This window comes from Arvicanthis niloticus, chromosome 19 (assembly GCF_011762505.2).
Source record: "Arvicanthis niloticus isolate mArvNil1 chromosome 19, mArvNil1.pat.X, whole genome shotgun sequence".
Taxonomy (NCBI): domain Eukaryota; kingdom Metazoa; phylum Chordata; class Mammalia; order Rodentia; family Muridae; genus Arvicanthis; species Arvicanthis niloticus.
This window is the reverse complement of record NC_047676.1, coordinates 30,752,614-30,774,229: the sequence shown is the minus strand read 5'-3', so window position 1 is coordinate 30,774,229 and position 21,616 is coordinate 30,752,614. Positions and strand designations below refer to the sequence as shown.

Below are 21,616 nucleotides of genomic sequence, written 5' to 3'. Positions count from 1 at the left end.
GAAAAAACCCTTTATATTGTTATAAGGAAATAATCCTCTCACAGTAGGGATACAGCTCAATGGTAAAGCTCCTACTTGCCTACCCTGTGTGAGGCCCTAAGTCTTGCTTTTTTTCCCAGAGTGAGTAGGAAGGAGACAACACCTAAGCTCTTTGAACGTGTAGAAAACAGTAGATATTTGAACTCTCGTCATGTACAGAATAAGTATATATATATCAATGTAAAGTCTTCGCTAACTAACAAGAACAGTCAGCATCCTACAGAGATGATTGATGATCTGAAGTTTTCACTTGAACTATGTCATAGGACAAACAATATCTTGACATAGTAAAGAGTTTCCCCTTCCACAGCAATATCTAAACTCAGAGAGCTCCGTGTCACTGGGCGTGGACATGGTGATGCACATCCTGTCCTTTAATTCCTGTGCTTGGGGTGGCAGGGCAGGAGCAGGTGGATCTCTGTGAGCTGGAGGCTAGCCTGGTTTACATAATGAGTTCCAGGACATTAGGATTATATAGAGAGACCCTGTCTCAAACAAACAAACAACAACAAAAAGATCTCAGTGTTCCTTAAAGGGCCTCAAAAGTAATTAGTTGGAATCTCAGAGGTCACATTTTTTTTTTTCAAGAATTTTGACTGAGATTCCATATTTAAAAGTATAAAAATAGCATGGAACCTAAATTCAAAGTCAACTCACGTGGAGCACAAGTGACCTCACTTAAAGTGCTTTACGTTTAGAGGGGAAATGAAGCTGTCAGTATTCAAAGACACTCATGGGAAAGAGGCTTGTTACAGTTTGATATTAAAGTCAATACAATTTTGTGTGTTTAACCTGGTCAGAACTGGTTTTTTTCTTCATCTTAATTTTCGAGAGGGCATAGCTTGAAAATACATGCCAGATTTTCTCTACCACTGAAAGGAATCGGGGGGGGGGGGGAGGGTAAATCATACAAATACATACATTGCTGAAAAGAATTTTCATGCCACGCTAGCAAACTGGTGGGAAATCCTTCAGTATCTTGCTATAATAAATGATATTACCAAAAATTTGATTTTTAATATCAGGAACATATTTAGCCTCTTGTGGAAAAGTAAAATTAGTCTTTCCCCCAAATAGACTGATATCCAAGGTGAAATCTTTAGGGAATTTTTCTTAAATAGGCAAGAAAGTAAGGGTTTCTGTAATCTGTGACTATGGTCTAATAGCCTTGGTTTTCATGTTGAAACTCCAAAACAAGCTATTTAACTGTGCTTTGAGATAGTTCACATTGTAACATTTTTAAGTGATTCAAACAGACAACATTGCTGAATTTATTAAGGGAAATATACCCTCTTGTAAAAGATAGCCTATCAAACACTTCTGATTGATGTAATTGAATTGCTCATTGCATCAGATGGTTGTATCAAGGTGTTCTGGGCTCTGTCACTTATTTGCCTCACTTATAATTCACCTTGAAACCCTGGTAACTGCTAGATAACTTTTGTGGAAAATATGATTCCGTTTTCTCATATGGTCACAAAATTTGCCTAGAAAACCAGTTTGTAATAATCTGCTGTTCTTTCTAAAAACAAAATCTGCCTTGTAAATTCTTTTTTTTTTTTTTTTTTTTTTTTTTTTTTGTATTTTAAGACAGGGTTTCTCTGTGTAGCCCTGGCTGTCCTGGAACTCACTCTGTAGACCAGGCTGGCCTTGAACTTAGAAATCTGCCTGCCTCTGCCTCCCAAGTGCTGGGATTAAAGGCATGCGCCACCACTGCCCGGAGTAAATTCTTAACTAGAATTCAGTGTGCCATTAGATAAAGCTAATATTTCTCACCTCAAAATACTTTTACAATGGTAGCCATTGTAGATTTTTGTTTGCATCAGTTGTACCTCAGGGCAGTGCTTCTCCAATGTGACCCGCAGACCCCTCTCCATCAGAATGGCTTCAGCATTTTCAGAAACTGAGGCTCCTGTCCTTATTCTAACTGCATGGAGCTGCCCTCATCAACTCTTCATCTGGAGTCTTAGTTTCTCCATTTCTAATCACTGCCCTGGGAGAGTCATTGTTGGCTCCCTTTACATTTTATTGGGTTTGCTATGGGTGTTTTACCTGCATGTATGTCTATGTACCACTTGCATGCCTGATAGCCATGGAGACCAAAAGAGGATGGTAGGTCCCTGGAACTAGAATTTCAGATTATTGTGAACCACCCTTGGGTGCTAGGAATTGAACCCAGGTCCTCTGGAAAAGCACTAACCACTGGGCCATCTCTCCGGCCCCACCAGGAGATTTTTATGCACACTTAACATCTAAACATTTAAAAAAAAAAAAAAAAAAAAAAAAAAAAAAAAAAAAAAAAAAAAAAAACTCCAATGAGTTTCTCTCTAAGTGACATGTGACTTTTATATTTTATAATATAAAAAGTGGCATGTTTGAAGCTATTTTAGAAACACATTTTCCTTTGGGATACCTTGTGCCGAATAAGAATGGAAGGGTAGAGAAAGTAAGGATAAAACGGGGCCTATATACAAAGTGGTAAGAATCACTCCAGAACTTCCTGTAGATCCTGGCTTGACTTAAGTCCCCGAGAGCTGGCATCCAGCTGCAGAAGCAGGGATGATGCTACAGTGTTCATTCTCTCCATGCTAAGGCTTTTCCATGCTCCCCAACAGAGACAGATACCCTTCGGATGGCTCCAATAGGTCCAGTGTGAATTCTGCTTGTTTCAATTGTGACAGAAGATGCTGTGTACCACCACGGGTCTGACTGTAACCAAAAATGCAACCAGAAGCTGAGACCTCTGAAAATATACTTTGTCAACCTAGTATGCATAGACCTAGGCTTCGTATAGCTGGTTTCATTTTTCCTAAAAATATAATTCTACCTGCAATGATTTTTAAATCTGAACTCGCTGCAGTTTAAATAGTTCACATGTGGCCGTAACATAAGGCAGCTCAGACACTGGGCCATTTTTTATCATCTTAGAACACCATGAAACAGACAGCCTCTGCTCCTACATTTTGAAAGCTGGTTTAGCATCTTCCCCTGTGATATTCATAGTACATTCTGAACAGTGTTATTTGTATCTACTGCTAAACCAAATCCATTGGAGTTCACAGATGTGCCCTAGTCACCCACGAGTTTTTACCAAGGCCCTGCAAGAGAAAAAAAAAAATGAACAAATGAATCCAAGCCACTGAGGAGCCAACACCTCAGCTTCAGTTCCAGGGGAGTGTCATTTACTTAAGTGCTTCAACTTGTATTGAAAAAAAAGTTACTAAAAATAATGAGAATATGGAGCAGTAGAGTTGCCATAAAGTGGTGTTAATAGAAACGTTTACTGCAAAATTATAACAAGAGGAAAAGCAGGAAAGGGAGGGACTCAGATGCTGCCTTCTCATGTTTGTCTTCTGCTCTCTCTGTGGTCAGTTTTCACTCGACCAGCATTCTCTAGAGAATGACTTCACCACTCCATAGAGACTGCACAGCCATGGGATCGATGACTATCGCATCTCTGCTTCCATCCACACTACTTTCTGTCCCTTAATAGTCATGATAAGTAGCTGGATAATTGTGGTAATTGAGAAGGTCCTGTCCACACGGTGTTCTGGAACTGGTCGTTTTTCCCAGTGCAGGTGTCCCTGAGAATCCAGCAACACAATTGTATATACCCATTATGATTTCATTTCAAGGAACCTTGACTGGCACATAAACATGGAACAGGGCCAGGGATGCAGTCCTCAAATGGAAACAGCATCCGCACTTCTTCCAACAGTATTGTAGCGTCTGATGCATTCACCTATTTATGCACCAGAAAGAAGGAAACTGTATGCAAGGAGTAATTATTTTGCACATAACAAGCCACTATGGAAAGATGCACCTGGGGATAGCAACAAATATCTATTAAGCCAGAACAACATGCTAGGTGCTGTGCTAGACCTTAGGATCACCAGAGCTCTTTATTCATGATTGTTTGACATCCATAAATGTGTGTCATCTTGTAGGATACACAGTAAGAGTTGGCTAGAGTTTTTAGTCTTCTTAGCCTTGACTTTAGTGGAATTGGTTTGTACACGGTATTCTGTATACAAGTACAGTGAATAATATTTTCACAAGAGCTACTAAGATTCCTGTTCTCTAGGAAGGGTTGGTTGCTACCCACCTGACACAGCCCTTCTATTAGGATCCACAAATGAACAGGCATTTCAACAGCCACACGATGGGAGATAAAGTAAAGCAGTACAGAGTATTGAGTGTTTAAAGTCTCCAGTAGCCCTAGAGAGTGGAAGGAAGCCTTCTTGTTGGAATTGAAGTCTATGTTGAGCGCCAAAACAGTATAGACACACCACCAGCCAAGGAGAGAAGAGAGGAGAGAGGAAGGAAAGGGACTAGAGGGAAGAGATATACCTACACAAATGTCTGGGGAGAGTGGGAAGGTTGGAAGTGGCCTTTTGTGTATCTTAGAGTTTCCACAGGAGAAGCAGTGAGGTTTCTGGAACCCTCTATACTTCCTGCAAGTGGAAATGATAGTCTCCAGTCTCATCTTTTTCCTCTTCCTCCTCCTCCTCCTCCTCTTCCTCCTCCTCCTCCTCCTCCTCCTCCTCCTCCTCCTCCTCTTCTTCTTCTTCTTCTTCTTCTTCTTCTTCTTCTTCTTCTTCTTCTTCTTCTTCTTCTTCTTCTTCTTCTTCTTCTTCTTCTCTTTTCCTCCTCCTCTTCTTCCTCCTCCTCTTCTTCCTCTTCCTCCTTCTCCTCCTCCTTCTTCCCCTCTCAGCCTACCCCCTGTTCCTTGAGCCCAAAATAGAATCCAAACAAAATCTGCTGTCCTGTTCATGGGGAGACATATCCAGTGACCATATCCAGAACTGTCTGGATATGGAGCCCAGATCCACCTGAGTAGCTGTCAGACTTGCAGCAAGTTAATGCATCTATTTCCTCACCTAAAATAAAGCCAATGATCCCATTTACATCATAAGGTTTTGGGAGAGATTGAGTAAATACTTGTCTAGGCTGAATACAACAGTGTCTGCCACACAGGAAGCATGTGTGGGATAAACAAAGGCTCTTTCTTGGTAGCCAGTGTGAGAATATTATTTACTGTACATTTATACGGAACACTGTACATACTAATTCCACTAAAGCCAAAGCTAAGAAGACAAAAAAAAAAAACCTCTAGCCGATTTCCTATGTATCCTACAAGATAATCAAAATAAAATTTATCATTTATCAAAATAAAGGCATTCCTAAGATAGTCAGAAAATGTTCAGGTCCTTATCAGAAACCACTCTGATAACAAAGATAAGTAAAGAAAGAATGCATCATGAAGTTGGGAGGGAACACAGGACTAGTAGGAGGCAGAAAAGTGAGGGAAGAAACCATGTAATTACACTTTAACTGAATCAAAAGAAAGCTTACAGCATTTTTTTTAATGTGAGAACAAGCCAGGCATGGTTGCTCATGCCTTTAATCCCAGCACTTAGGAGGCAAAGGCAGGTAGATTGCAGTGATTTGGAGGCCATTCTGGTGCCAGAGTGAATTTCATATTAAGCTCTGTCTTGAAAACAAAATAATAAATAAAATTTTAAAAATTAGGAAAAAACTATTTTAATACAGCTAGTGGTATATTTCCAAGATGATATATATTTTTTAAGCTTTAAAAGTGAATTTCTTTATAAGAAGTACAATGGCTGCACTTCCTGCCTATCTTTCTGTTGGTATAGGTAAAACCATCCCTCACTGCTTTCCCCTGTATTTGAAGAGCCCACAACCAATCTTTGTCTTCTGTACCACCCACACTATACCACAGGCTATTCTGATTCTCTCCGCTTTGCAGCAAAGATACCAAGGCTCGAAGATCATGTGACTTATCTAACCAATGACTGAGACTAAACCTTTGGGTGGAGTCCAGGTTTATATTATGATACCTGATCCTTTAAAAACCTCATCCCTATAAGTTGTTAAAATACTGTAAGACATATAATATACACTCGAAAACATTAGTTCTTATCTCAGAATTAAGATTTTTGCAAAAGGGAGTAAAGGCAGAACTCAGCAATTTAGAGCATGTGCTATTGCAGAGTACCCAGATTGATTCTTAGCACCCACATGGTGGCTCCTAACCAATCGTAACTGCAGTTCCGGAGGATACTATGCCCTCTCCTGACTTCCACAAGCATCTGACATACATGCAGTGTGCATATGTACATGCATGCAAAACACCCACACAAAAAAGTAACATAAAAATTTAAAAGATTTTTCCTGAGGATACTTATGCAAATAAATGTTCTATAAGAAAAACACATTTGAAAAACCTCAGGATTCAGTGAGGCAAATTTGTTTTTATTATAAGGACTTTAAGACACAACTGAGGGATCCAGTATGGTGGTGCATACCTGTGGAAGCCTAAAGCAGGTGGGTCTTGTGGGGTCAGTGCTAGCCTGGGCTAGCTACACAGCAAATCCAGGATACCTAGGGTATAGGAGATCTCATCTCAGAAAACCAAAACCATGACTGGACTGAGACCTGCGAGTATCAGAGTAAGAGTAGAGTCTGCAGCAACTTCCAAATCATGATTCTCATAAGATATCTTCAGTTTTGGTTTAGTTTCTTTGCTTGTTACTTTGATTATTTTTGGTTTTGTCTTCCTGTCTAAAAATACCTCAATATAGCTGGGCAGTGGTGGTGCACACCTTTAATCCCAGCACTTGGGAGGCAGAGGCAGGTGGATTTCTGAGTTTAAGGCCAGCCTGGTCTACAGAGTGAGTTCCAGGACAGCCAGGGCTACACAGAGAAACCCTGTCTTGAAAAACCAAAATAATAATAATAATAATAATAATAATAATAATAATAATAATAATAATAAATACTTCAATAGGACCAGCATCCCACAGATCTATCCCTAGAATTAATAACACATAAGAAAAATGCAGATTGATGGATAAAGGTTACAGTTCAAGTTCAGCAGGGACAAATGATTTGCATTTGCTACGAGAGCCCCCTGACTGATCAGAGTGGGAACATAAAAAGGAACTTGCAGACAGACACTGTTCTTAATCTAAAATTTGCTTGAGATGGGGAAGCCAAGAACAACTTTTCAGAAATATGTCACCAAGTAAAGTAGGAAGTGGCCATTGTTGCAGCCCCTGAGAACCCTGCAGAGTTGCTGTTCACTTGATGTGGTAAAGGGTGTGCACCTGCTCGTACAAGCTCAAGATCAGCAGGCTTACAATAAAGAATATTCCAGATTTGAAGTTCAAAATCAAGTCTATCAAATACCCCATTTCACATTCAAGACCTGAGGTCAAGCAATTGCAACGTTTGAAAACTCACTGGGTGGAAAAATTCCTAAACGATGCCCTGGTTCTCTAGCGATCAGCTATCTGTATAATGTAACAATCTATAGTTGAAAACGATCACCAGACAGGAGCTAATCAGCCTGCCGCTGTCAAACTGGATAATGCAAATGAGTTTAACATCAAGAGAGATTTCACTCTGGGCCCAATCATATCAATTTCAGAAGATATTGGAACAACTAACTTCTTCAGTCACCTTCTCATTTTCAAGAGAAGCGAGTTGAATTAAGACCTTCACCAGGAATCTCTCTGAACTAACACTCTGTACCTCGAGAAGATGGCAGGCTACAGACCTCTTAGGCTTACTAGTTCCCCTAAGGAAATGAAGGTCTCCCTGAGTGAGTGGAATCACCATAGTAAACAAGCAGCAACAAATTAGGTAGGTTACCCACAGCCCACAGAAGACTAGACAGGTGTCTAGCCTCAGCATGCAGGGCCTGGTGTAATGTTGCTAAAAATCAAAATGGCCTGAAAAGTGTAAGTGCGGGTCCAGACTGCCTGGAAACTACAGTAGCCATCAAATAGCTATACGGCTCTATTATCTGGACTAAAGGTTCATAGGTAGACGATATCTTTCAAGTCAGAAGTACCATGTACGTATGTGTAGATAGATACCTTCTTCCCCAGGTTTGTAATACCTGGTCGGGATCCTAATTAGTACATTGGAATTAGGAGGGCCTCTTACCTTTCAGACCCTATGCCTGCCTCTTGAGGTGAAATCTGCTCATGGTTTCACCCACATGTTCTTCCTTTAGCAGCCTATACCACCTAGGTTGAAACAGGCTTGAGGAGGCAAACCGAAAGACTGTAACGGGAGACATCTTGAATTAGAAAATCAGGAAGCTGTGTTGTTCCTTTTAGTTTTACTTTTAACTTTAACAACAAGCCTCATTTACAAAAAAAAAAAAAAAAAAAACCTCTAATGTTGCATCAATCTGTGTTTCCTTCCCCATAATTTGGGATTGTTCTGAGAGGCAAACAATGTTTACCATGTTAAAGACTGGTGTGTCTAACATTAAGCCCCTTGTGATAACTGGCATCAGGTGAAGGCCAGCTGTGTGTTATAAGATACTTAGTTGAGTTAAAAGTCTAGATTTGCCCATGAGAAGGATGCCAATAACAGAGGCAGCAGCATGGTTCCCTGTATCTCTGTTCTTAGGAGAGACGCAGAAATGACTTAAGATTCTCCTAGGACAAGTATGAAGACACAACTGTGGGGGGCAGGGTGATCTCCAACACAAGGGACACTGCGTTTGAAGCAGATCTGTTCCCTATACCTTAACCCTTCATGCTTCTGCATCTTATACACAGAAGAAACTGCCCAGTGTCCTAGAATGACACTGGTGTGGTGGACACACTCTATTCTTTATAAATCATAATTTTGTCTACTGCAGGAATTTAGATTCCTAAACTCTTGCTAGGAGCACTCACCGGCCCATAAGCCCACTAAAAGCAACCTTTCCCTTACACCTACCCACATGGGATTCCAAATACTTAGAAGATGGGACTGCTCTGTCACCAATCAAAACCACTGAGGTGAATTCTGTGACTCCTCTCTGACTAGCATCCTGTAAGGAACTAGAATTTAGAATGCTGTCATCTAAACCTTGTAAAAACATCAAGTATGGCAGGCACTTCGTGTGTAATAAGCACATAAACTCTTGAGCCAGTAATAAAATTAGAACAGTAATTCCATACATTTCTGTTATAAGCCACAAGTTATGGGGTGTTTCCCAATGAGATGGAAAGAAATACCTCACGACCTGCCATACACCCACTTATTCCATTCCATACAAGACAGTCTCATCTCAGAATGGTGCAGTTTAAGTCACATTACACACACACACACACACACACACAGAGAGAGAGAGAGAGAGAGAGAGAGAGAGAGAGAGAGAGAGAGACATGCACGCGCACATGCATACACACAAAATAAGTAATAAAATAAATCTTAAAAAAATAGCCTGAATAATCAATGTAGTAAATTTCCATTCTGTTCCCCTTTTCTAACTTAAAGTCCCTTTTCTTCCCCCACTCCCACAAACCAGAAGAATGACTAGCAACAATTCTTCCTCCCAAAAAACTAATGACTAATCTTGCTAAACTCCAGAGTCATCCAGAAGTTATGGGCTCATACCAAAATATAAGCAAGCAATACATATGGCTGTAACTGTCAGGCAATAAGTATTCTTTTTCACACACACACACACACACACACACACACACACACACACACTGGTCACGTACAGAGTTTTGTCTGCATTTATCCTTAGTGTATTTATTAGTTATTGATTTTTTTTTTTTGCTTGATCTCGTAGCTTCTTTCATCATTGAGATGCTGTAACGCTCACTAAAGGGAGATGTTTAATTACAGAGGCTTTAAAACAAACTGTAAAAAAGCATTTTTGACTTCATGGCATGCTAAAAATCAAACAAACAAACAAACAAATCTCTTCAGACTTAAATAAGGAAAACAGGTTCTTATCATGGAGCCTGTGGTTTTAAGCTCTGTGTCTGAGTCAACCATTACCTCCTATCTTTGGAAAGAACAGAGGATGTTTTTAAGGATTAGCCTGTGTTACATCATCCTGAAACCTAAATTATTTTCTTCCGCTGTATTTCAAAGTCCAGTGGAGAAGAAGGAAGGTGACTCTCAGAAAAACCCGTCTCACAGTTTATGACAAACATCATAAAAACTACTGAAACAACAAATTGATAAGACCTTTCCACCCTAGGGTGCTGTGGTTCAGTCTTTAGTTAACTGTTAACACAAATGGTAGAACACACAGTCAAAGAACTATCTCCTGTCTCAATGAACCTACCTGCCTGATTTTATTCTGACATGTCATACTGATGTCTACATCAGAGGGTACATTTTATCTTCTTGTCCAGAGTCTGAATATACCTCTCCTAGCCATCTGACTTCTTCCTTCCCTTCATCTCCTGCCACCCCATGTCAGCAGCCCATTCATCCAGTTACTAACAGAACAGTCCTGTAGCCTCCTAAAAGAGCTTCTGTACCTCATAACCCCTGCGTTCTCTTACTTCAAATACAAATGCTTGTAAATGTCTTGCCTCTTGCAGGATGGGCACGTAGTGATAGAGCAACTCTCAGAGAATGAAATCCTAACTGAAAATACCAGAAGACAGTTGATACTGTATTATTAAGAGTAAAACCTGTGGACAAGTGAGACAGATCCATGTGGAAAGGGCTTGCCACCCAAGCCTGACAACTTAGGTTCAATCCCTGGATCTCATGGTGTAAGGAGAGAACTGCCTCCTGAAAGTTGTTCTCTAACCTCCCGTGCACACATCACACACACCTAATGATGATACATAAAAAATTTGACAAGATGGAGGCGGCTATTGGAGAAGCCAGAGAGGGGCGAAAAATAGCTTAAATGCAGTATTTATATCTGAAATTCTAAAAAGTAAAATTAAATTATAAAAATTGGAAAGAAAACTAAAAAATCAAAATAGGTATTTTCTAAAAAGGGAGAGCGGGTAGTGGTGGGGTTCAGGCAGCCAACTGCCCGCTTTTGCAGAGCAGGCACTTCATGAACTTACTCCTCTCTCATAGACTTGAATTTGAACATCCTCATGTTGGACTTTGGGTAACACACTGTGGGCTACAGAACTGCTGCTCAGATCTCAGTAGGTATCTCTCCCCTGAGAACCTGCAGAACGCAGCTGCTGGCTCATACATTGAGTGTCTGATTCAGTGGGTCTGCAATAGGCCTGAGCTTTGGTCCTCCTCACAAGTTCTCAATTGACATTGATGCTGCCAACCCTGGGCCCAGCATTTAAGATATGCTACCCTCAGTACAGTAGAATAAAATGGGTGAATGTTATTTCCGGGTTATTTTTTTTTTAGTTATTTTGAAAAACCTACTTAAAACTTGTCTTTATGTCATAATTTATAGCTCTATCAAACTAGGTAACAGTTACTGTTAGCTGACTGGATGATCTCCATTCCACAAGAGGAGACAACAAAGTTCACTCCTAGGACAAAAAAAATATCCACAGGTCACTTGCACCAAACTCTCTGATGTTCTAAGCAAGATCTCTGAGCTGTATCCAAGAGCATTTGAAAGCAGAATCCCTCTACCAGACTGTTAGAACCTGTATACTTCTAAGCATGCTTATTATTTATGCCAGGGTAGAAAAATTATTGCCATAGATCTAAATCTAATAATTTGCCTAATATAATTTAGTATAGTAAAACTCTGTGGCTCAAAGAGTGGATGTCTCCAGCAGAGGCTGACTTTCCTTTTCCTCCCAGAAAACCATTTACCCATCCATAGACCCATTCAACATTTAGTGAGTCCCAACTATATGATTACACCTGAAAATACAAAAAGGAGAATTATATTCATGGGGTTTGTTTCTATAACAAATAACTTCTAGCTGGAGGAATAAACCATACCAGTAGACCAATAACCAAGTGTGGAGAGAAAGTGCTGTAAACACTAGTGACATAATGACATAGTCTAATGACTGAAGATACAAGGACACTTTTGACATCACTAAAAAAGAAAAAGAAAAAAGAGATTTGGGGCTAGAATCAAGGAGAAATGACTAATGATAAGTCTGCAGCAATAAGCACCAACCAAATGTTATAGATCTTAGATCATAGCTTGAAATTTGCAATTGAAGCAATTGACATTGAATTTGTTATAGTAAAGAATATTATGGTCTGCTTTGCACTTTAGAGCTCACGTTGCTATGTCAAACATAAATTGTGGGCAAGTAAGAACAAGACAAAAGGACTGGCTAGGGACCAGAGAGAAATATGGTCAGATGGTAGAGTATTTGACATGCAAGCAGGAGTATCTGAGTTGTGACCCACAGATGTGCTTCCAATCCCAGGGCCAGGAATACAGACAGAAGCAGGGTACCAAGAGCTTGATGGCCAGACAACCTCACAGAATCTGTGAGCTCTGGGGTCAAAGAGAGACCCTGTCTCAGAAAATAAGGTAGAGCCAGACTGAAGAAGACACCCAGTGCCAAGGTCTGGTCTTCATATGCATGAGCATACACATGCAGACATCCCTGTATACATGTCATTTTTGTACACATGTTCATATGCATATTCAAACATATGCATAAAATAAACAATTAAATCAAGGAAAGACTAGCTAAAAGGCTGTTGTATTAGTCAGGATAAGTGATGGTAAAGCTTGAACCAAAGGAGTGGAGGGGGAAGAAGCAGAAAATAGTTTTCTCATTTGGGGGAATGTAAATATAGTAAAAGGGGGAGCTAGAAGTAGTGGAGCTTGCCTGTAATCTTAGAACTCAGGAAGTTGAGAAAGACTGTGAGTTCAAGGCCAGCATAACCTGTATAGTAAAACCCTGTCCTTAGAACAAAATGAAAGAAAGAAGAGGAGGGGAATAAGGGAGAGAGTACCAATATAAATGATTTATTTTTTAATCCAGAAATGAGTCAGAGCTTTAAAATGCTTGCTTGTTTTTTATTAAAGAGAGAGAAAAGATCTGCCTAATGTAGAGCCCAGCTCATTGATTTCTCTGTACTGTTCTCCTTCTGTGCCCCACTGTTCTTCCCTCTCCCTCTGTGCTGCACTGCTCCTCCCTCTGCACTGCTCTTCCCTCTGTGCTGCCCTGCTCCTCCCTCTGCACTGCTCCTCCCTCTGTGCTGCACTGCTCCTCCCTCTGCACTGCTCCTCCCTCTGTGCTGCACTGCTCCTCCCTCTGTGCTGCACTGCTCCTCCCTTTGTGCTGCACTGCTCCTCCCTCTGTGCTGCACTGCTCCTCCTTCTGTGCTGCACTGCTCCTCCCTCTGCACTGCACTGCTCCTCTCTCTGCACTGCACTGCTCCTCTCTCTGCACTGCATTGCTCCTCCCTATGCACTGCACTGCTCCTCCCCATGCACTGCACTGCTCCTCCCTATGGACCATGTTGCTTCTTGTTACTTTTAGGTCTTCTTTTCCATGTCTACCCTGCCATTTTCTTCTCTAGGTCTTGACTTATCAACTTGGTCTTTTGTGATATCTTTTGACTTGGAGGCCTCTCCCTTTTATGGAGGTAAACTTCCAAAAAGAGCAACAACGACAACAGCAGCTATTTTTCATAGCTGAAGTGACAAACACTCCAGATGAGTCCTTTCTCCATGTCCAGTCTGCCCTTGTGATTAATTCTTAGCTATACCAGTTTGTTGCCCTTCATGGGTCTGTCTTGGAATTGTACCCAAAATACCTGCTTCATCCAGGCCTGGAGGGAGGCTGTACCTTCTTGGGTGGTCCTTCCTGTTCTTTCCCCAGTGTCTATGGCTCTTTGCCTGGTCTGATTCTACTCTGTCCCTCTTAAAATCTCATAGTTGTAGTAGGGACAGAGAGCCTCCCTGGATAAACCACTAGTCAGGCAAAATCCCTTAATAAACATTAAATCATACTGAGCTGTCTCCTTGGCCCTAAAACAATGTTTGACATTAGAAGAAAGACACTGAGCTATTGTCTTCCACCCAAATGCGTTCTTAGAGCAGGAAAACAATTCTTTGTATTCTACAAGTATCTAACAAAGAGCTTAACATTTATATAGACTTTTTTAAATATTTTATTTATTTATTTTATATATATGATGCATACACTGTGCTGTCAGACACACCAGAAGAGGGAAGGCATCAGACCTCATTACAGATGGCTGTGAGCCACCATGTGGTTGCTGGGAATTGAACTCAGGACCTCTGGAAGAGCAGTCAGTGCTCTTAACCGCTGAGCCATCTCTCCAGCCCCTTATATAGACTTTCTTTTTAAAGTACTTAAATAATATTTTCAAAATGTTAAACTTAAGCTAACTAATATTTGATATCATTTTTAAATGGGCAAGATGCAAAAAAATCAGCAACTTCTTATTAAATTACTGAAAAAATTAAATTTCACATTATTTTATGTATTGAAAATAAAATCACTAGTGAAAATAGTTTTCCTTTACACATATATAATTAAGTAGCCACCAGAGTTGTTACTGGGAAAGGAATTTTTTAAAACTTAAAAAAAAAAGAAGATGGCTGTCAAGATGGTTCATCAGAAAAAGGCATCTGTCTTCAAGCTTGAGGACAGGAGTTGAATCTCTGAGACCTACCTACATTATGAAAGACAGAGCCAGCTCCTGCAAACTATCCTCTGACATCCACATGTGGGGGCTGACACATTCACACACTTAAATTCTGAGTATTATAAATAAGTTCAAAACAATAATTGAGCACTCTAGATTGGTGGGTCTCAGTGTCTTTCTTCTAATGTCAAACGTTGTTTTAGGGCCAAGGAGACAGCTTAGTGTGATTTAGTGTTTGCTGGACAAGCACAGGATCTGAGTTCAAGTGTGGGTCATAACCACTTTGGGGGTCAAAAGGAGGTCCCACAGGGGTCACATAACAGATATCCTGCATAATGGATGCTTAAATTAGGATTCACAACAGTATCAAAATTACAGTTATGAAGTAGCAATGAAAATAATTTTATGGATGGGGGTCATACAACATGAGGAACTGTATTAAAGGGTCACAGGGTTAGGAAGGTTGAGAACCGCTGCCCTGGGTGTTAACGTTGAGGATGAGGAGTTGACGGTGTGACTGAAGAGTTAACTTCTTTCCTCTCGCTCATCTTCAGAACCATGTTGATCTCCACCTCTTCGCCTCCGTCCTGCTTTTAGCCTTGACTCCCTGTGTGACCTTCATGTTTCGGTATTACTTTTCTTTCCGTTTTGATGGACTGTTCTAAGCTGGCTAACATTTTCTTGGCACTTTGCTTTCAAACCAAAAGCAATTCTTACTAATACAGTTCCTGTGTTTTGTTCTCAACTAAATTGGCTTGCAAAATTTCCCATCCACTGCAGCTTACAAATGCTTTGAAGATAAGAACAGACTTAAGGCAAGCAAAAGTATTGTAAAACCAGACTAAGAGTAAGGCCCAGTGGTTTCAAAACTGAAGGCATCTGAGAGTGCTCTAAATGTGTTAGCACAGCATGAGCTACCTATGTACTTATGTACCATATGATGTTTTATATTCTATCAAATAAAATCATAAAAGGGGATGTATGCTCTTCCAGCATCTCTCCAACCACACATCCTTACCATGCTTCAAAAGGGCAGTCAGATTTTCAAAAGTTTGATTTCTCACACTTAGATGTGTGTCAGTCAGGGTGCATGTTTGGAGCCTAATTGTAAAATCCCTGGGATCTGATGGTCCTGTCTCTCTACAGATGGAGACAAGTACACTATTGAGATAAAATGCTATACTTTACAAGTTAGTATATGCTTGTTTATAAACAATGTTCATGCTCACACAGATAAACCATCTTGTGGGCATGTTCAAACTTCTAAGCCTTGAATATAGAAATGCAAACTAAATAGTATTATTTCACCATGCTTTTACCTTTCAGTATTCAGAATGTTGCTGAGTTTATGATAAAACAGACGCTCTTCTGTGCTAGAGGCACACAAAGTGGTAGAAGCTCAGTCCATGACGTTTACCAGGGTGTTTCCATGTTCAGTTCCTTAGATCAGTAGCTCCACTTTCCACAGATTTGTTTATATGTGTAGTAAAAGACACAAACACGAGAATAAGTTTAATTTTTAAATTTTAATCACCTAAGCTGTCAAAAATAGGAGCTAACCTAGACTTCTTCTGAATGACAGATGTGGAGTTACCTAAGAATGTCTTTCTTCTAGGCACTCAAGATGTGAAAACAGGTCCGTAAAGATGTTTGTGTGTGAGTGTTCATAGCAGGCAATCTTTAGAATAAACAAAAGTACAAACAACTTAAATGTTGTCCAACTTATGGATGGATACATAAATGTGATCTATCTACATGATAGAATAAGATCCAGCCATGGCTGGCATGCTATTATATGACCATGGAGCTCTTAATCCTATCTGATTTATCATCAAAATATCCATCACATCTCTTGAGGCCTCAAGTTTCAGCTCCAATGCCCTGAGCACAGTCCTTCCCATGTGCTCCTGCATCTGAACTAGAGAGATGAGAGTTGGGAATGGGCTACAGGGGGGACCTCACTAAGACATTCGTTGACTTTCCAGGTCACTGTGGTTCTCAACCTGTGGGCTGAGACTCCTTTGGGCATCAAACAAAACCATCTGCATATCATAGTACACCACAATTCATAACAGTAGCAAAATTACAGCTAGAAGTAGCAACAAAAATAATTTTATGGCTGGGGGGGGGTACCACAAAATGAACTGTATTAAAGGGTCACAACATTAAAAGAATTGAGAACCACTGCTCCGGGAAACTAGCCCTGTCCACAGACACAGGATTCTATATCTCTGGCCAATCCTGTCCTTCTCAGAAGAAGACACTCCTGATCTTTCAGTCTTGGTATTTGAAGACCACAGATCAACCAGCAAAGCCTTGCAGGGCGGGGAACAAGACATATTAGTAGATCAGGATCACAGAGGTTGTCTGTCAAACTTCACATCTGTAACTTGTCATGCCAGAGAAAGCCTAAGCTTGTTCCTTCCTGTTGTTTCATAGCTTTAATGTACCATTATGGCTTTATTTCCAATTCCCTGACTAATTTCAGAGAACTGTCTTCTCCTAGTGTCAGGCAGCATGTTTGAGAGTGTTCACTAACTCTAGGATGTCTACATTCCTGTCATCTGACTTCCAAAATCAGATTCTAAAGCAACACAAAGTTAGCATCTCACACACCCCTCCACATATACTTGATAGTCTGAACCCAGTCAGTTTTTCCCAATATTTCACAGGAAATACCCTTAGAAAATCAGCCTAAGAAGAAAGGTTTTTTTAAAAAATCAAAAAAAAAAAAAAAAGTTGAATTACACTTCCATCTTAGGAAAATTTATTGTCTTCTGGAACTTTCTAATAACTTCAGTTTTATTACTGTGAAGATCAAGAGACCATAGCAGAAAGGGCAGAAACATAACAAGAAAGTGACTGTGGTTCATCTTCACTTCGTTGCTCATCAACTTTGAACTTGAACAGTTTTCAGCACTAAGTGGAAAGTATACGGTAGCGTTATCCCAAGGCTGCTTGTTACAAGACATAAGTAAAGCTACATGTGTACAATGCCTGTAGGGTTCCTGTTAAAATTCAGTATTGGACTCTTATGCTCTGACATTTTCTGCCAATGTGTATTGTTTATCTACTTCTTATTTCATTATAGTTCACCATCTATACTCTTCCTAACAAGAAAACATTTTACTTTTAAGAATCTCAGTATTGGCTGCGTTTTCTGAAGCCTGTATGGTTGAGATATAAGAGTCAGCCGTGTGTGTGTGCGTGTGCGTGTGCCTGTGTGTGTATGTGTGTATGTGTATGTATATGTATTGAGGTTAGTCTGCTCATTTCTTTGTCCGAGGAAAACTAAGACGCTTTGTTTTAGAATTGTTTTTGCATAGATGCAAATTGTTTTTCTTTGCAGAATTGGAGAGTGACCATAGATTTTGTAAAGCAAAATATTCACAGACAACGCCTTAATGTCTCACAGGAAGGCTTCAGAGTGTCATGAGGAGGGGGAACAATTAACAGTTAATTTAGTGCCTTATTAAGTCTTGCTGTTCACTTTTAACAATTTCCCAATGGCCATCTTTATTTCAAACATACTCTGTTCCTCTCTGTTTCTGAGTCCTGCCCTTCTCTGGCCTTGGTGCACTCTCAGGCAAGCCCTGTCTTGCTGACACACAAGGTTACCGACAACTGAAACTCACCCCTTTTGGCTCCAAATTCCATGGAAAGGAGAATACACCCTTTCAAAATGACTCTGGCTATTATAATCAGTGAACAGCAAGTGGATGAGAGGCATGCAGAACAGGAGGTATCTACCACAGGCCACAGATGTCTCTTCAGATAGGGTCCACCAGACTGTATGCAGGAAGAGAGGTTTCTGAGTATACCCTCTCTTGGTGTTTCCAATTCAAAAGACTAGGCATTGCCCAACCCTTGGCTGTAACTTCTCCCTTCTGGTTCTTAGCTCACTCTCCTATGATAATGGCTTCTGCTTGCCAAAATTCCATTCCTGAAACACAAGTCACAGATGGTTCATAAACAGTTTGGTATGTAGGCAATGGCTTATTAACATTCATTCACGGCCACTTATTCTCTCTGGCTACAAATCACTTATTTATGAATTAAAATAGCAAAACTTCTTTTCATCTTCCTAATAATCTAATGTTTATGCTCTGGTGAAAGAGGCATTTCAAATTAAAAGAAACTGTCATGGGTCATACAAGAGCATGTCAGTCAACACCAGGCTACATGAACCACAGGGGTCCTATAAGATTATTAGTTAAAATACAAGTACACATTGCTAACATCTAAGCCATCTCTCTAGCCCCAAAGTTAATGTTCCCAATAAAAGCATTGTATAAATCAATAAGAACAAGTAAATGTTATGTAGAATATAGACAAAGAACTGAATGGATTAAGCATTTTTAAAGGAACACAGCTCTAAAGATAGAAAATTGCACTAGTGTTTAAATTGATATAAAATTAATACATTTTCCAATTAAAATTAACACACCCTCTTGCCCTCTCTAAAAAGTCACACCAAAGCAAGGAAGATAAGAGACACAGTCTCCATATTCAAGGAAACTAGGTGCCACAAGCAATTTTAAAGCATAAAATCTCAAGTGAGAAAGTGGAGAATTGTGCATCAGGAAAAGAGTCAAAGCAAGCCGGGAAGGCACAGAGGCAAATGTGCCTCCCCCACACCCTCCATATGTCCCATTAGCCAGGAGAACATTCTCCGGCACCAACTGAAATATGCTGGCAAATTCTCATGAAAAACTAATAATAGTGTGTGGGGTTGTGTATCTGCCTGTGTGCTTATGTGCATGTAGTAAATGCATATAATTGTTGTATCTGCTAACCAGGCTATCGTTGCAATACCAACTTAAATATTGATAAGTATTTTCAAGTAATTGGTAATCAATATTTGGGTTGGTATTGTAGTAGTTGATAAGCAAAGACAATAAAGTCACATATCAGAGCTTCATTCGTGAATGAGGTGAGTGAGTTGGTGAGTTAAACAAAAACTATAAGTATTTGGCTAAGTACGAGAGGAATATTTCCTTGATTCTATGCTGTTCATAATATGAGAAGTGGAACACTTAAGTCTAAATGGCGTTGTTAACATTTTTGCTTTCTAGATAGTTGAGAAAATAATGAATGAAGCCTGGTGCTTTCAATTTCTATGAGAAAAGGGGTGTGTGTGTGTGTGTGTGTGTGTGTGTGTGTGTGTGTGTGTGGTCCAATTCAAATATACCATGGTCAGAGCCAGAGAGAACACCCATCACACCCAGTTACATAGTATTTTCACCTTTCATTATACATATCACAATTCATATAACGGTTCATATTTATTATTTAAGTATTATGTATTTCCTCAGAAACTGTCTGATTTATCTCTGCTGTGTTCCTAGTACCTCAAACAGAACTTGCCATACTATAAGCACTCTACAAAAATTTATTAAATAAAAAAATAAAACATTGAACTTACTACCTGCCAGTCACTATCTTAAGTGCTTTATATTGTTGGACTATAACATCCCACACAAACATATAAGGGGCCATCATTGTTAGCTCCATTTTATAAAAGAAAGCAGGAAATTACTGATCCAAGCCAGGACTGAAGCCACAGACTTCATTCTCATGTTCATAGCCACGGAATATTCCCTTAGGGTATCAGAGCCATGAGGCCGGCAAAGAGACATCCCAGGATGAACACCATGTTGCAGAATTTAAAAGCAACAGAGATCTGGGTGTGTTAGCACACACCTTTCATCATGTCACTCAAGCAGTGGGGGTAAGTGGATCTCTCTGAGTTCCAGACCAGCCTAGTCTACACAATAAGACCCCATATCAAAAATCAAAGTAAAATAAAAGGCAACAAAGTCATATTAGAGGAATTGAAAGAAGACAATATACTGACATCATACATTTGCATCAAAATGTTCAAAAATACATGTGTTTCAGTAGTCATTAGAAGGGTGAGAATATGGGTGATTCAAGCTTAAATTTTCTTAATAACTAAAATATAATTTTAGCAATGTATCTGATTTACTTATGGGATGATTTAATGGCCTTCCATGTTTTAAAACCACAGCCCAAACAAAATATCATTTGTTAGAAAAGCGAAGAGCAGGCTGGAGAGATGGCTCAGTGATGGCGAGCACTGTCTGCTCTTCCAGAGGTCCTGAGTTCAATTCCCAGCAACCACATGGTGGCTCACAACCATCTGTAATGGGATCTGATGCCCTCTTCTGCTGTGTCTGAAGAGAGAGACGGTGTACTCACATACCTAAAATAAATAATAATAATAATAATAATAATAATAATAATAATAATAATAAAAGTTCAAAGAGCTTGTGAAAAACAAAGTGTGTTGTGATGACAGTAGATATGAGTGCTAGATCTGGGGACAGGAGATATGAGTGCCAGATTTCTATGGTCTAAAATACAGATCTAATGAAAACAAAGTGTATTTGCAAAATCATGAAGAATGTGCTGTAAAATTGATACAGAATTGTTCACAAAGTAAAGAATGTTGAAAGTAAGGTTTATTTTAAACGTTCACAAAAGGTAATATACATAAAATATTAAGACACCTTAAAGCTTTTGCTCAACAAGGGGTATATTTCTAAGGTTTCTATTCAAGATTGTTTCTGTGTCTTTGGGAACAGTAAGTTCTTATATTTTGCAGATTTGTCTTACTTTACCATCCTTTGCTTCTTAGGTACCAACAAAAGCCAGACACCTTACTCAACAACTTCCCTGCCACCACCTCCACCTACAAACCCGGCCAGCCAACCACCACTGCCAGCGTCTCACCCGACACACCCGCCAGTCCCCAGCCTACCCCCCAGAAACATTAAGCCTCCCCTTGACTTGAAGTAAGTAAAGAATCATCTTACAATTTCATCAACTTTGTCTTGCCAGGGTTTTCCAAACTATGCATGACTGGGCACTAAACGGTCTATGGAAAACTTCTATGATACTTTGGTAAGCAGTTGACAGGGAGAAGGGCAGGCTGTTTTTAAAGTTTCAAATCTCTCACCTGTTGGCACCATGAAAAAAAAATCAAAATTGTGTTACATACTTTCTTACTTCAAGTGGGAAGAGCCAGGGCACACTCACAATCTGACCAAAGCAAAACCAGAATCCAACAGTGTAAATAACTCAATGTCCAATTGTCTGGGATTTATTGACAATCTTCTGGGCCACGATGCTTGGGTCACTTCTCCCGCTCTGCCCTCTGTAACACACAGACAGCTTGTCTTCTAGGCCT

General features: G+C 39.9%; 1 protein-coding gene across 6 annotated transcripts in view; it reads left to right on the top strand.

Moving 5' to 3' along the window:
- Window positions 1-21,616, top strand: part of Fyb1 (FYN binding protein 1) — a 136,658-nt gene that overhangs the window by 67,567 nt on the left and 47,475 nt on the right. For all 6 annotated transcript variants that reach the window (XR_013105028.1, XM_076916152.1, XM_076916153.1 and 3 more), the window contains exon 3: window positions 21,065-21,221. Coding sequence is in view for 5 of the 6 variants with exons in the window: in XM_076916152.1 (XP_076772267.1) it covers window positions 21,065-21,221 (157 nt within the window). In the remaining variant the exon portion in view is untranslated. The remainder of the gene's footprint in view (window positions 1-21,064; window positions 21,222-21,616) is intronic.